The sequence below is a fragment of the Apiospora phragmitis genome (assembly GCF_038363925.1).
Source record: "Apiospora phragmitis strain CBS 135458 chromosome Unknown utg000003l:1.0-2676785.0:1.0-2680665.0, whole genome shotgun sequence".
In the NCBI taxonomy this organism is placed as follows: Eukaryota; Fungi; Ascomycota; class Sordariomycetes; order Amphisphaeriales; family Apiosporaceae; genus Apiospora; species Apiospora phragmitis.
Genome location: NW_027117401.1, coordinates 537,630 through 551,389, shown reverse-complemented (window position 1 = coordinate 551,389; position 13,760 = coordinate 537,630). Strand labels below are relative to the sequence as shown.

General features: G+C 52.6%; 6 protein-coding genes across 6 annotated transcripts; 2 read left to right on the top strand and 4 right to left on the bottom strand.

Annotated features, from left to right (window-relative positions):
• Positions 1-1,543: 1,543 nt before the first annotated feature.
• PG994_002581 (uncharacterized protein) lies at positions 1,544-2,498 on the bottom strand (the record flags this gene model as incomplete). The annotated part of the gene is made up of 3 exons (XM_066853990.1): positions 1,544-1,750; positions 1,837-2,137; positions 2,248-2,498. 3 exons carry the CDS (start codon positions 2,496-2,498, stop codon positions 1,544-1,546), a joined length of 759 nt encoding a protein of 252 aa, XP_066719845.1.
• Positions 2,499-3,546: 1,048 nt separating this feature from the next.
• On the top strand, positions 3,547-4,909 carry PG994_002580 (uncharacterized protein; the record flags this gene model as incomplete). The annotated part of the gene is made up of 2 exons (XM_066853989.1): positions 3,547-3,554; positions 3,739-4,909. The coding sequence occupies 2 exons, from the start codon at positions 3,547-3,549 to the stop codon at positions 4,907-4,909; spliced, it is 1,179 nt and encodes a 392-aa protein (XP_066719844.1).
• Positions 4,910-5,917: 1,008 nt separating this feature from the next.
• Positions 5,918-6,749, top strand: PG994_002579 (uncharacterized protein; the record flags this gene model as incomplete). Its single annotated transcript, XM_066853988.1, has 2 exons — positions 5,918-5,933; positions 6,301-6,749. 2 exons carry the CDS (start codon positions 5,918-5,920, stop codon positions 6,747-6,749), a joined length of 465 nt encoding a protein of 154 aa, XP_066719843.1.
• A 1,716-nt stretch (positions 6,750-8,465) lies between these two features.
• On the bottom strand, positions 8,466-9,224 carry PG994_002578 (uncharacterized protein; the record flags this gene model as incomplete). The annotated part of the gene is made up of 1 exon (XM_066853987.1): positions 8,466-9,224. One exon carries the CDS (start codon positions 9,222-9,224, stop codon positions 8,466-8,468), a length of 759 nt encoding a protein of 252 aa, XP_066719842.1.
• Positions 9,225-9,271: 47 nt separating this feature from the next.
• Positions 9,272-9,511, bottom strand: PG994_002577 (uncharacterized protein; the record flags this gene model as incomplete). The annotated part of the gene is made up of 1 exon (XM_066853986.1): positions 9,272-9,511. One exon carries the CDS (start codon positions 9,509-9,511, stop codon positions 9,272-9,274), a length of 240 nt encoding a protein of 79 aa, XP_066719841.1.
• An 818-nt stretch (positions 9,512-10,329) lies between these two features.
• PG994_002576 (uncharacterized protein) lies at positions 10,330-12,754 on the bottom strand (the record flags this gene model as incomplete). Its single annotated transcript, XM_066853985.1, has 3 exons — positions 10,330-11,322; positions 11,760-12,420; positions 12,501-12,754. The coding sequence occupies 3 exons, from the start codon at positions 12,752-12,754 to the stop codon at positions 10,330-10,332; spliced, it is 1,908 nt and encodes a 635-aa protein (XP_066719840.1).
• Between the last annotated feature and the right edge of the window lie 1,006 nt (positions 12,755-13,760).

Here is a 13,760-nt window from a genome sequence, read left to right as displayed (position 1 = left end):
TTGATGAGAGGCAAAGGTCCCATGCTTGTTTCTACATCCAGCACTGTCCAGGTCGAAGATGCTGGAACAGGTCTTCGTCTTCGTCTTATTCCTCTACTCTACATCTACATCCCCTCCTGTGAAATATCAACGTATTCTCGACCTGCAACAGCAGTGGCACGCTCCACGAGCCATAAAGTTCCGACGGGTCGTGGCCCACTTCGTCACAGCATCTAAACAGCGACTTCCCGCCTAGCGGCCCAGCGTGGGAGTATACCTGGCCATGACTGCGGAGGCATGTCTCTAGCCTCCTGGATGTAGGGGCGGCATCGGGAGGTTTCGGGCTGATGCGGCACCCATCTAAACTAATCTACATTGTGATCTCGAAGCGACACGGCGGTGTCATGACCATATACGTCCATTGGCGACTTCCCGAATCTCAAACCTACAATGACAACTCGTGGATGAGGTTCTTTACGTTCCTGTAATTACATCGAGTGCAGGATCTTCTGTGGCCGTCTTGCGCTCCTGGCTTTTGGTAGGTCTGCAGTGTCGCCATGCGTATCATGCGCTTGGAGAAGGTAGGTAGCTCATCTTCTCTTATAAACTATTATCCCATTTGCGTCCTCAATCGGGATGGATAGCAGGTCGGGATACGGCTTTGCAAACGGATACGACGCGCAGGATGGGAGAGTGGACACCGAAGGGCGCCGTGTACCGCGACGTCGCAATGATGATTTGCGCCTATAATCCGTGTACACCACACACCTTATTGAGGAATGTTCTTGATAGGCAGGTAGTGGGGGATCTCTTTCCCTCTCTAACACAAAAGAAGCATCAGAACACACACGCTTGCAGTTATGTATCAAGTTAGGAAGGGAATTTGGTAACAGGCGACGGGACCACAGTGGTAGGAATACAGTACAGCCCTTGGTCCCTTAGCCGAGTGGAAAATCTTACATATGCCACTAATAAAAAATAGGAAAGTGGTTGGGCCCGACTCTTTCTGGAGGACCCAAGTTCGATTTGCAGCTGTTTCTGGGTCGAAAACTTTTTTTTTTTTGGCTGCCAGCATTTCACCTGGGAGGTGAGGTACGTTGTTCACCGTGGCTAAGTTGATTCAGGGGTAGAGTTAGTGGAGACCCGGCCGGACATTATCGGCGGTACAGAGGGCTCGCGCCCGCTAATTGGGCCAGGCAATGGCTGGAGGAGGACAAAAATGTCCTGAATTCTCAATCAAAACCATGATCTTGCTTATCGTAAAGAGCCAGATCGACATTTCTAATTGCAATTGATGCGGAGCCTGTTTCCTTGGGACATTCGTTTTTAGATGAGTTCCGCGCACCTGGTAGAATTTTACGTGGATTTTGCTTAGCAGACAGAACATGTGCAATTCAAACAGCATAAGGAGAAAGAGTTTCATTGCGAGATACCTAACGAAAGTCGACCATTAACATACAAAGCTAGGCTCTGGATCTGGGAAAACCCATATCACAAAACCACATTACACAGCCCTCCTATCTGGTCTCCGGCTACGACCAACCAACCTGGTTCGCCTTCCTCATCATCGAGGGGCCACACGCTGCGTCACCAAGCCAGCAACGATCAAAACGATACAAGCAATCAGTTCCGGCAAGAAGACGATGACAACCCGAATCGACAGGGCGCCGGTAGAGGGGTTGAGATACGGCAGCCTAGTCGTGAGAGCGACCAAGCTGTAGAGGACGCGGATGCCAATGAAGGGCAAGGCGGCCGCAACGCCCAACAAAAGCTAAGAAGAAAAAAAGAATCAGTCCCATCACTCCATTGAATAGTTCCTATCAACTTAGAAAGTCTCGCTGGAGGGGTTTTTCTCACCTTGGTTCCGTATCCATGAGCCGTAGTAGGTGTGGCGATGTCCATCACCTTCCCCTCCTTCTTCTTCTGCCGGCTGGAGGGCCGGAGCGATAGCGCGGCACAGATGCAAAGTACGAGCCATGCGGCCACCAGGAGCGCAATGCCGACGTTGACAAGTACCAAGTCCTTACTTGTGGCGTTGGGCTGTAGCAGGCCGGAGGCGCCGGTTGCGAGGAGCGCCACGCCGGGAGTGACGATGGCGTGGAAGACCAGGACGAGAAGCCATTCCATTTTCTTGTCTCCAGCGACTCGGTAAGCTCTTCTGTGTGTGTGTGTCAGAATGTCCCAGTCCCAGTCCCAGTCCCAGTCCCAGTTCAACGTTCCCTTGAAGTCTAGACCCGGGGGACGGAACTTGTCTTTGAAATTGCTTACCCTTCGTGGAGAATGCCAGAGGCAGCGAGCAGCAGAGGTGACAGCCCGACATTGGCGATGATGGATGCCGACGATGAGCTGCTGCTACTCATGGACATGGCGCCGCTGACTATCCGCAGCGTGCAAAAGGCTAGCAGGTAGAGCCAGCCGAGCAGACCGGTCTTGCCATGGCGGACGAGACAAAAGAAAACCGGGACGCTCAGTACGGCGTAGATGGCGAGCGTGGCCGTCGGAAGCGCGTCGGCGGTCATTGTTTGAGAGACTCGTAGGGAGGCGGGGGCGGGTATTGTTCTGCGGTAGTGGTACTAGTAGTGTGTATAGTTTCGGGCTTCTCATGTCTTTTCTTTTTGGTTGCCAAGATAGTTGCTGCTGCAGAGACGATGAGGGCCAATAGCAATCTCATGACCTGCGTGGGCGGGTCCAACGTCTACTTATATGAATGCGAATCGTAACTTGAAGTCAGGAAAAGCGGACGGGATAAGCATTTGCCAGGACAGCTTTTGTACTATCGATCGGATGTAGAACAAGTAGAAGAACAGTCTCGTTGGGATCACACTGCTGGTATTTATGTGCCTATCACCGCTACCAAAAAAGCAAGATGCTACGTAACAAGTGCAGCGAATCCGATGCACTACCTTTTGCGGCTATGAAGATCGTCAGCAAATGTGGAGGATAGTAGGTAAGCCCATTGGTCAGATCTTATGCTGCCGAACCATGCGAATGGGCAGTCCAATCAAGAGGGTTTGGACGAACGTTAGTCTGTCGTGTACTACTTACTAAACAAGCGTCCAAGCATTGCATTGAGCTGTCAGCTTACCGAGCTCAGTCACCAGCGACCCCAGACTAGACTTGTTTTGACCAATCAAACAACTGAGCTCGCGATCGGAAGCTAGCAGGGATACTCGGTCTCGCTCAGTGCAGGGGGCCACAGGGGGGGCTGAGCTTAATTCATCGACATACATACCTCTTGATTACCCCCTTCGTTGCCTAAAAATACATGTACTTAATTTTACTTCCATGCCATGTTGCGTGCCCGGCTTCCTCGCTCTCGTTCCCCCACAATTCTCTAAAATGCATTCTTCTGGTCGGCGCGCCGGGCTGCCCAGACTATACCACTCCAAGTCGCGGACAGGCTGCCGTCGATGCCGCACCCGACGAGTCAAGGTTGGTCGGAAAGCCCTGCCCAATCAAAACAGTACAACTGCAAAACTACATGTAGCCCGCTAACGTACGACCCGTAGTGCGACGAATCCCATCCAGTTTGCGTACGTATCTATCTATCTACCCCATACAACCACCATGCCCCAGTCCGTCATGGATTATTCCATCAACTGAGACTAATGTAGCCTAGAACAATTGCCATCGTCATAATGTGAGTTGCGAGTATGACAGGCCAACAACAGGTCAGGGGGTTCAAAAACCCACATCACCCCCTTTGGACTCAACAAGCCCTCCCGACCCCGGCCCGCCCTTGCCGCATACAGGGAACAGCTACTGGGAGCTCCGCGCATTCCACCACTTCACCGTAGCCACAAGCGCCACGCTCCCGGGCACCCACATCCCCGAAGTGAAGGACTGCTTCGCCGTGCAGGTCCCCATCCTGGCCCTGTCCCACGCGCCGCTGTGGAGCGAGATGGTCGCCCTGGGCGCGCTACACCTCCTAGAAACAGCCGCCTCCTCCACGCCGCCCGAGGGCAAGGAAGAGGAGGAGGACCCGAAAGGCCTCCTGGCGTGCCGCGAGGCTGCGCTCGAGGCCGCGCTGCGGACCTACCGCCCCGTCCTCGGCGAGCTGGGCCCCCACAACGCCGATGCCGCCGGCTTCACCGCCATCCTGCTGCTCATCGATGCATTCGCCACCCTGCGTATGGCAGACCAAGGACGACGAACTCCTTCGGCGGCGCCAATTACCGCGGTCGGGGGTGATGATTGTCGCGGCGACGGTGACGACGTGTACGCGCCGCCCATGCATTGGTTGCGCATCGCGCGCGGCGCCCGGGTCGTCCTCAAGACGGCGCTGACCCTAGCGTCTACCGCCGCACCGCCTAGGCGACAGAGAGATGATGATGGCGAAACCGGCATCAAGGCGACGAATAACGCCATGAGTATACTGACCATCATCGAATCGTACCCCAGGGTGCACTACGATCCGGCAACGGCGTCCGCGACACTTCGAGAGGGGCCGCCGGAGCTCCATGCGGACACCGACAACAACTGCCTCACCCACCTCATGATACCGCTGCCCGGCGAGCCGAAGCAGTCGACCGAAGTCATCGTCGCGTACGCCGGAGCGGTGCAGCAGCTGAACCTGATCCAGACCGCCATCGCCGCCGCCGCCACCGCGGGGAAAGAAAAAGATGGCCAAAAGGGGGTGGAGAAGGGGAAGGGGAAGGAAGACGTGCGGTTCCTGTGCCGGGGCATGATGGCCTTCCCGTGCCTGGTGCCGCCGCTCTTCCTGGACCTGGTGGAGCGCCGCGAGCCGCGCGCACTCGTCATCCTGGCGCACTTCTTCGCCTTCATGACCCGCGTCCGGGCGCTCTGGTGGGTCGGCGACACGCCGGTCCGCGAGGTCCGCGCCATCTGCCGCGCGCTGGGGTCGCGGTACCACCGGCTCATGCGGGTGCCGTTGGAATTGGTGGAGCGGTGGCATGACGCGACGACGTAACGGCACAGCGGGCTTTCAAGATTGGCGTTTGAGTCGGTTATTTGAGCGGAGCTGCAAGGCGGTGCGCAAAGGATATAGGGAAACCCCTTCCTAAGGAACTGTCATCGGTTTGCCATGAAGCCGTCTTATCTACCGAGCATTCCCCTTGGGCCATTTAAATACATGCGCGGTGTCGTTTCACTCTTCTGCTGTCCATTTGGGGTCTTTATGTTAGGCTTCATACATGTTAGTTTTGACAAAATCTGATGATTTCAGTTCCAATGAGTGTTCGTGGGTGCTCTTGTACTTTGCCGCCGCCCTTGGCGTCGGACAGGGTCGCGACGTCCACGACCGCCTTCCAGACCTTGTGCGCCACGGCCCACGGCCCACAGCCCCTTCGTGAGGACATCATGGCTGATAATGGCGGTGCGGGGTTGCTCTTAGTCGTCGAGCTGGCCTTCGATTGTCTAGAGAGGAAAACGCCCCCCATCAAGGGCGCAATTTGTTAGCTTTCATTCACGTAACTCTCTGTGCAAACCCAGCCGCCGACACACACATCTCGTTGATCCTCATCCCCGATTTCACTCAAAGATGTGCCACGGAGTAAAGATGACTCATGAACCACTTGTCAAGTTATGATTGTCCTGTGCGTCATGTTTAGCTTAATAATAAGAGTGTTCAATCCATACATTACCATCCGTTCTGCTTAGACTATGGCCTTCGGTATGATACTGAATTAAGGGTTCGTTGTCCACCTGCACAAGACGAGTGAGGTTCTCAGGCTGTGGCGCTTGGTTATTATAATAGGAGGTTCCGGATATCTGTCCTTCAGTGACTGATTAGCTATGATTTCAATCATCTTTAGACGTATCTTCTATCGAAGCACTTCAATAGGAGATACCGGAAACCAAGCTGACTTTTGCGAAGAACCACTATAAGTATATTCTCAGGACACTGCGTAAACAACTCAATATAGTAATAAAAAATCGTATAGTCGTCTCTTACATATCTTTATACTAGAGTGTAAAGATGGTGAATCATACACGTCTATTGTGTAAAAAAGGGGTGGAAAGCTGGTACCGATATGCTCAAGCTCAAGATAACCTGAGGAGTTCTACTAATCCGCGAGCGATTAAATACAGACAACAGCAACTATTTAAACATTAGTTTCAACTATTCACTTGCTGCATATTGAGTACTACATTCACACTCGCCATTCTCCTATAAATTAGTGCTCTCTGCCAGGCCTACTTCCCTCAATTTCTTTTCTCTCTCACACTCACAACTCTCCAGTCCGAAGACAATCTCGAGAACCCTTCAGTCGCGACAACCAATTTTACACACACACCAATCCGAACTTCCCTTTTGTCTCGCTTAACGCCCCCATCAACTCAACACCAACAACTCTCTAGAATCCTCGCCTCGGTTTTTCCACACCAAGCACCTGCAGCAAAACTACCTGTCCCAGAACCAAGCCCCGACAATTCCCTACTACTACGGCGCATCCGGAGGAGGCGGAGGCAATGACCTGCCTCCGCTGCAAACCGCCATCCGAAACGAGGAGGGGTACGGCCGGAACAGCGCGGTCTACCGTTACTCCCACCGAGCCGCTGGCGACCTACCCGTACTCCAGGTCAACACGAAGGCGGGCCACAAGAGCAAGTTCAAGGCCAGTCTGGGAAGCGCCGGCGGCGCCGCCGCCGCCACCCTGGAGCCGCCCGTCTCCAGCTCCAAGGGAAGCGTCATCGACAAATACGCCAAGGACAAGAAGTCCCACAGCAGCAGCGGCCACCACGGCTCCAGCGGCCACCACTCCAGCAGTAAGGGCAAGGGTAAAGAGAAGGATCACGGCTACTACTAAGTATCCACTCTGGTCACCCGCTGAATGGTTTCCCTTAAGACAGACCGAAGCTGTGCTGGCTTCAACAGGGACGTCCACCACACATCGACATGGTAAGTGCCTTCATTACGAACATACTGCCTGCGAGAACTTTTGCTAACTTGCTGCGTGCTTGGTTTAAATTGCACCTCTCTATTGCTATGAATGACTTTCGGTTGCGAAGGATCGGCAAGGTCCTTTGACCTGGAGCAAATGGGAAGCGCAGGCGTTTGGGTGCTGGCTGCACTGATTGATAGCCCCCCCCCTCTCACGGGGCTAGATACTGAAAATTGGTACACTTATTGTGTGATAAACCATATGTATTCTTTTTGTCTCTTTTCGCTGATCTCACCGTGATAATTTTCATGTCCATTGTATGCTGAGGCCCTTGGGTTGAACCATGCCCCTCTGAGAGCTCCCCTGTCTCTCTTGGGGTCCACCAACGAATGAAGCAACTTGGGCTTGACTTGAATGTAGCTCCTAGACATTGAGGCGGAGAGCAACGTCTTACATGTTCTGCTTATTCATACGTTCCCCCATGTGTGAATGAACGCGGGGCATCTCCCTTGACGAAATTTGTTAGGGCCCGGCAGGGGTTAATCTCAGCACAGGATGGGCAGTACGGGTAGGAAGTCGAACAGGAAGCTCGAGGGATCTCGCGTCAAAGCTTGTCTTGGATCTCGGGCTTTGTCGCCATCCTGTAAAACCTCCACGACAGCGCCGTGGGGGGATGTTGTTTGCCCCCCGAAAGTAGGCTGGAAAGTTTACAAAAGTTCGATTTAATATTCAGCGGCCTCTGTGAAGTGATCACACAAGCTTACATGGCCAGTTATGAAAGTGTGTGTGGTTCCCTCAGCAGACCCTCCTGAGAGCCTTTCCTCAATGAGTTGCGCCAGAATACCACCAGACCTCCTCTCATTGACTCCCAGAGACTTGGATCGAAAATATGACACAGCTCTTCTTCGTCTTTTTTTTTTCTCACCCCCTTCTTCCTATGCAACCCCCCTATCCATCCTTCCCCATTGAAGCGGGAATGGCAATTGTTTGCACAAAGACAGCAGCAGAAAATGGGAGCACACCGCGGAGATGGAGAACTGCCGCCCGGCTGCTTAAGTCGCATTACAAGGGCCAGCTGACAAACGCCGTCCAGTCGTTACTGGGGTGGACTGTCATGGTTCATTTCGTAGATCTGAGAGATTATCGAACTAGGGAGTGTTGGAGGCAGATAGACGATGCAATCTTTGACAGTTGAGTAATAATAGCAACGGTGAAGTTCCTAGGGTGATAGTCTTGGTAAGTACCTCACGTAATAGAAGGGACTGCTTTTGTTTGAGGCCCTGCATGGGCTGGAGAAGAGCTCGGGTCAGCTAATAGGAGGGGGCCTATCTGGCCCAAACCCCCTGTACTCTCCCAGCGATAGCATAGGTCAGTCTCAACCTTTGGCGTATCATCGCTACAGGTTCTCTATGCAAACATGCCGATACAGACGTGCACTTGAAGAACAAACAGCCAACTAATTATCACAGCCACCATCAGTTATTATACTTCAATGGAAATTCACTCGGTAGTATGGGCAGACAAAGAGCATAATTAAATCGAAGTGAACTGAATCGAATTGAATAACAGAACCAAAGATTCCCCCAAACAGATGTCTATGTTTCCTACTCACCACTTTCCTCCCAACACGTAAAATCATTTCTAGTTATTTTCACAGTACTTCGCATAAGCCCTCGACCCCCGAGACGCCCGCCTCGCCTCCCACCCCGCGAGCAGGACCGACTCCCGCCCCTGCCGCCTGTCGTCGTCGATGTTGTGCAAGATAGAATCCAGGTCGGACGCCGGCGCGGGGGATGTAGACCGCATCGGAGGGGCGACATGGGTTGTCGTGGGCGAGGAAGGGGCCGAAACGGAGTAGTGGCTCTGTCTCTTGTGTTGGTGCTGGTGGTGACGGAGATGGGGTGGCAGGGTGCTGAGCGGCGGTGCTTGTTGTTGTTGGACTTGTTGGACTGACGTCCTGTAAGGAGGAGGCGGCGTCATCATCTCCCGTCGCACTTCTCCGACTGTTGCTGCCACTGCAGGAGTGTTGTTCGCCACCACCACATTGGACTGGCAGGGCCGGACCAACATGCGATTCGCCGTGGTATGCCTGAGCAGCCCACCCATGGCGCCGACTGTAGTAGCAGAAGTAGGCGTAGACGGAGTACTGACACCAGAAGTAGTAGGTGCGAGAAACAGTTCCACCCCGTCACCATCACCCTGATTCGGTCCTCCCAACGGGCTCTTGGGAACCCCGCCACCCACTTGCAGACACCCCAGCGTCAAGGGCGAAGCGATTAGCGAACTGCTTGCCGCCACACCCGAGGGCGTAGTAATTGTCAACTTAGGAGCAGGCACTCCTCTTCCGCTGTCGCTACCACTGCTGCTACCACTACAACCCTCCAGCTCGAACCGTATCATCCCCGGGGAACCCTCCTTCTCCGCCGTCGTCCCCTCCGTGCTGGTAGTCACCATCGGCACCGCCTGCGGCACACCCCCTCCATCTCGAAGACGGGCACACTGCCCGCCTCTACCGCCGCTTCCTGGCCATCCTCGACACCGCGCGGTTGCTGGCGCGCCACAGTAACTCTGATGGTGCGGATATGGTCCGGGATGTCGGCGTACTGGTACGCGTAGGGATCCGAGAATAGCCAAAGCGCGCTGTTGGTCGTATGAGAGCTGCTGATGTCGATAGAAGTACGAGACATGATGAAATAAAAGAAGAGAAAAACGAATGACTGACTGACTGATAATAGTACGAATAGTATGTAACGTTGTCGACCTTGCGACACGAAGAGAAATAAAAGCCAAAAGCGAAAGATGGTAATAACCACAATATGTTGTTTGCAAAAGACAGGAATAGATAGATACACCAGTTTCAGAGAAAACCAGGGCTGACCCAGCGGCGGGATACAGTATTAGAAGGCTCTTATTGCTGTACACCTCTTTGTCAACGCCTCTGGATGGACCTTTCAATCACGAACCATCTAGCCTTGGGCACTTCTTTATTGGCGACTCTTTGAGATTGACACGCTATGAACAGACAAAAGAAAGGCAAGCTCAATACCAGCAACACAGCGCAACAATAATGACAGCATGCTGTTAGATCCCCAGCCCCAGCCACAATGCATGTGACATCATTTAAAGAAGACAGACTGATTGGAGGTCGCAATCACCAAAGCATGAAGGGCACAACACTCTTTAACTTGATTTCATTCATTGCTTGTAGAATCATGAGAACCGTAGAATGTATCCCTATATACATCGAAACGAAAGGCCTATTCCTGGCATAGAAACCGCATTCCTCTGATGACCTTGTTCGAGAACCAGAATGTTCCAAGAACCCAAAGTATCCATGTGATTGGAGAAGAATACAAGTCGCAGAATCGGCTTCCTCCTCGAACGAACCATATACTGTAGAAGCCTGCAAAATCAGTAGTGAGCTTTGCACACAAGTTTTGAAAGCTCAAATCAGACATTATGGATGTGAAAGAGAAGTTGGGACAATGGGAGTGAAATGTCCATCTTAGGCCATCGTGGCCACAATGATCGTCATCAAGACAAAGTAAAGCCACGAGTAGAGTCGGGTAGAGAAGGCAGATTCAGAGTTAGGACGCCATGCGTCCACAATGTGAAGAACGGGTTCATCACCTTCGAGCGGGTTGGTTCCAAAGCCGTCCACAAGATAGCCGCCATATCCGGAGCCGCCAAGGGCCATCTCTTCTTTGCGCGACCATCCGCGCTTCTTGAGGAGCCACTTGCCCCCAAGCCAGAGTCGAATGCAGGTATGGAACGGCTTCTTCTGCTTCGAATGGTACGGCACGAGTCTGGAGTTGTCGAGGTCAAGGCCGCCAATTGTGTGGCCACAGTAGAGGCTGGGGGCCTCACGCTCCTTCTCGAAATGTTTCCGATATCCGTCCAACTCTTTACGGCGACGAAGGAGGCTAGCATTGAGCTCCGCAGCTCGGATCTTCTTGGGATCTTGCTCGGGGCCATTCGTCAGCTTCTCCACCCGAGTAGTACGGTTTTGACATAAGGCATGAGGGTTGCTAATATCGTGGAAGTACCACACGCGGCGCTTGGGAAGAAACATATTGACGCTGAGCGTATGAACCGGAGAATCGCCAAAACGCTCATAGTAGAAACCACCGGACCGATCGAGGTGTTCAAAGTAGGCCTGATGCTCTTGACCACGGAAGTACTCCAAGGAACCAATTTCGAAATTGGAGTAGAACTGACAGTTGTTGTATTCTTCTTCCTCTGACATGATCTCGTAGCCGGCAGGTGTCGAAGCTGAGCGAACAATCTCTCCAGAATCCTTCGGTGTGTGAAGTGCCCAACTCATGTCGGCTTCGGGGTGCACCATATTCGGGTGCGACAGCTTGAAGCCCTTAGTGCGATCCCACAGAGAAGGGAAAGAGCTTGCGTCGTCAAGAAGTGCCAGGTTGAAGCCAAATGCCATGTTGTTATCTCGCATGAATCGGAAGACATCGTACTTGAAGTTACATGTGTATTGGACCTGTCAATATATTTGGTTAGCTGTTGTCATATTTCAATGAACTTGGTGTACCTAATGTACGAACGAGACTGAACTCATGCTTGGGATGTTCTCATGTGGTAGGCTTGGACCTAGATGCGGTGAACCCAAAAGACAAAAGCCCGAGTTAAATGAACCAAAGGAGTAAGAGTAAAGCAAATTGGTGACGCCTTGGTATACTAGATCGCCGATGATAGGGGTATGGGAGTCGCCGATGATCAGATGTAGGACTCGCCGCAGATGGATATAGGAGTCGCCAACAATAGGGGAATGCAGGACGTCATGGACCAAAATCACAAAACAGCGCCACAGTGCATCTTGGGGGATGGATAACCACAAATGTGTGTGTGACAAGGGCTGGACAGGAATGAATAGAGTAGTATGCATGGGGGTGAGAAATGGCAGATTAGAGAACTTACACCAGGTTCGATGCGCCAGTACCATTCATATCCCTGGAGCCGACTTTCTAAAGCGAAAAGACCAGCATTCCACCGCGACTTATGGTGGTAGCTTTCCTGCCAAGTCTTTCCAGCGCCGAAACCCTTCAGAGACTCGCGAGCAGCTGCGAATTTGGCATGATCGATCCAATGAGGGACAGTCCAATGGTTCCGAGGAATGCGCTCGAAGAAGCAGCGAGATGACGAGATGTTCAGGACTGCAGCCTTGAACTCGTCGCTAAACTCTTCATTGTTGAAAAACACCCAGTCATAGCGATGGAGCTTGTGTGAATTGAAGTGAGCCTCAAATTGGGCGACAGTGTGAACCATGGCGACAACGTCCGAATTGCTCACGAGGGAGATGAGTGCAGCCTTGGGTTGGGATGCCTGCAAACCCAGAAGTTGTTTGCTTGGTACCTTAACAGGATCAACGTGGCTATTATCACGAAGCCACTTCAAAGGATCAAGCTGCTTGTATTCGTGATGATAGCCGCTGTGAAGCTTAGGGGCTGGGTACACAAAGATGGTGGGCTCATTGTCGATATTGATCAGAGGCGATGCTGCGCCAGGCAGCATTGGGTCATCGCGTGAGTACATCGAGACCAGCAGGATAAGAAGCAGCAGACCGACAAAAGTAACAAGACTTCTGCGAAATACGCGGGGGCTGTTGATAGGTATGCATCATTAATAAAAGACTGGCAGCGCCGATCTAGACAGACTTACCGAGAAGCAGCGACAGTAGATTGGACATCAGAGGCCGACGAGGCGCCAGTGAGTACGCCACTAGGGTTATTCAGCACCTTGGACATCTCATTGTATAGCGGCAGCTCTGTGTCGCTCTCTTGTCGGTCGGCAAAGGACTTATCAGCAGCCTCAGTCTTGCAGAACTTGGCATCCACAAGCGCGAACTCGTGGATGTTCATGATTGAGCCCTGGGACGGGCTGCGCGCAATGTGGCCATCGTTCGAGCGCGCCATGGTCTCGATGCTTTGTAACCTTCACTGGTTGCAGTCTTACTGATTCAAGCGCTGTGGTGTTGTTGAAGGGATTTGCGTGACGGGTTGGTGTCGATCCAAGAATGGACCAAATATCGATCGAAGCTCTCTTGTTGGAGTAGGATAGACAAGAACTCAACGGTTCAAAAAGTTTTGGAAAACAGAAAAACGGAAGAGATCAGACGTCGCGAAACGAAGGTAGCAGTGATGTTGCCGAGAACGAATGTTCGTATTGTTGTTTTGCACTTGACTCGATGCTAGATCGACGATGAAGTGCACTACCACACAGCCTCGAGTCTGGCTGGTGAAATATTGTGAAGTAGCTGGGAACAGAGAAATGAGTGGCGAAGGAGTTAGTCTGGAAGTGGAAAAATCAGAATCAGAGAGCGACTGGGTAATGAATGATGGGACGGATGAAGATGTAAGTCCAACGACCACGCCGGCGGTCCAAGGGGTTCGCGACGACAGGGACGACAGGAGGATTGGAGAATGAGTGACTGGAGTTTGCGTGGGAGAGGAAGTTTGGAAGAGGCTGGTTCCTACCTACAAGACGAAGTTGAGAGATGGAAATGTGTGAATATCATAGTCCCTTGGTTCAACCAATGGGCAGGTGGGAAGAACGTGGGGATGGTGTGAGGAAGATTGAGACAAGCCACTGCCACGTGCTCTGCCCGGTGAGGAAGGCAAACGGAAGGTGCACAGAAGGTTCCCCATGTTCCCCAGGCGCTAAACTCCGAAAGAGGATCACTGGCAACAATCGGAGGGCAGGCACGAGTTTCGGGAGCTCCAGTGGGTGCTCAGCAAGTACACAGGCGGGCAGTAGCGATGGCAGCCCTGGGGGACAGCGGACTTGGGGAGAATCGGTCTAAGTACACCAGGTAACTCCTGGGGCACCTACGTCACAGAGGAGATATGCAGTCAGTGAACGGAAGGGCAATAGCAAAGCCAATGACGGGGACAATGATAGGAATCACAACTGGAAACCACT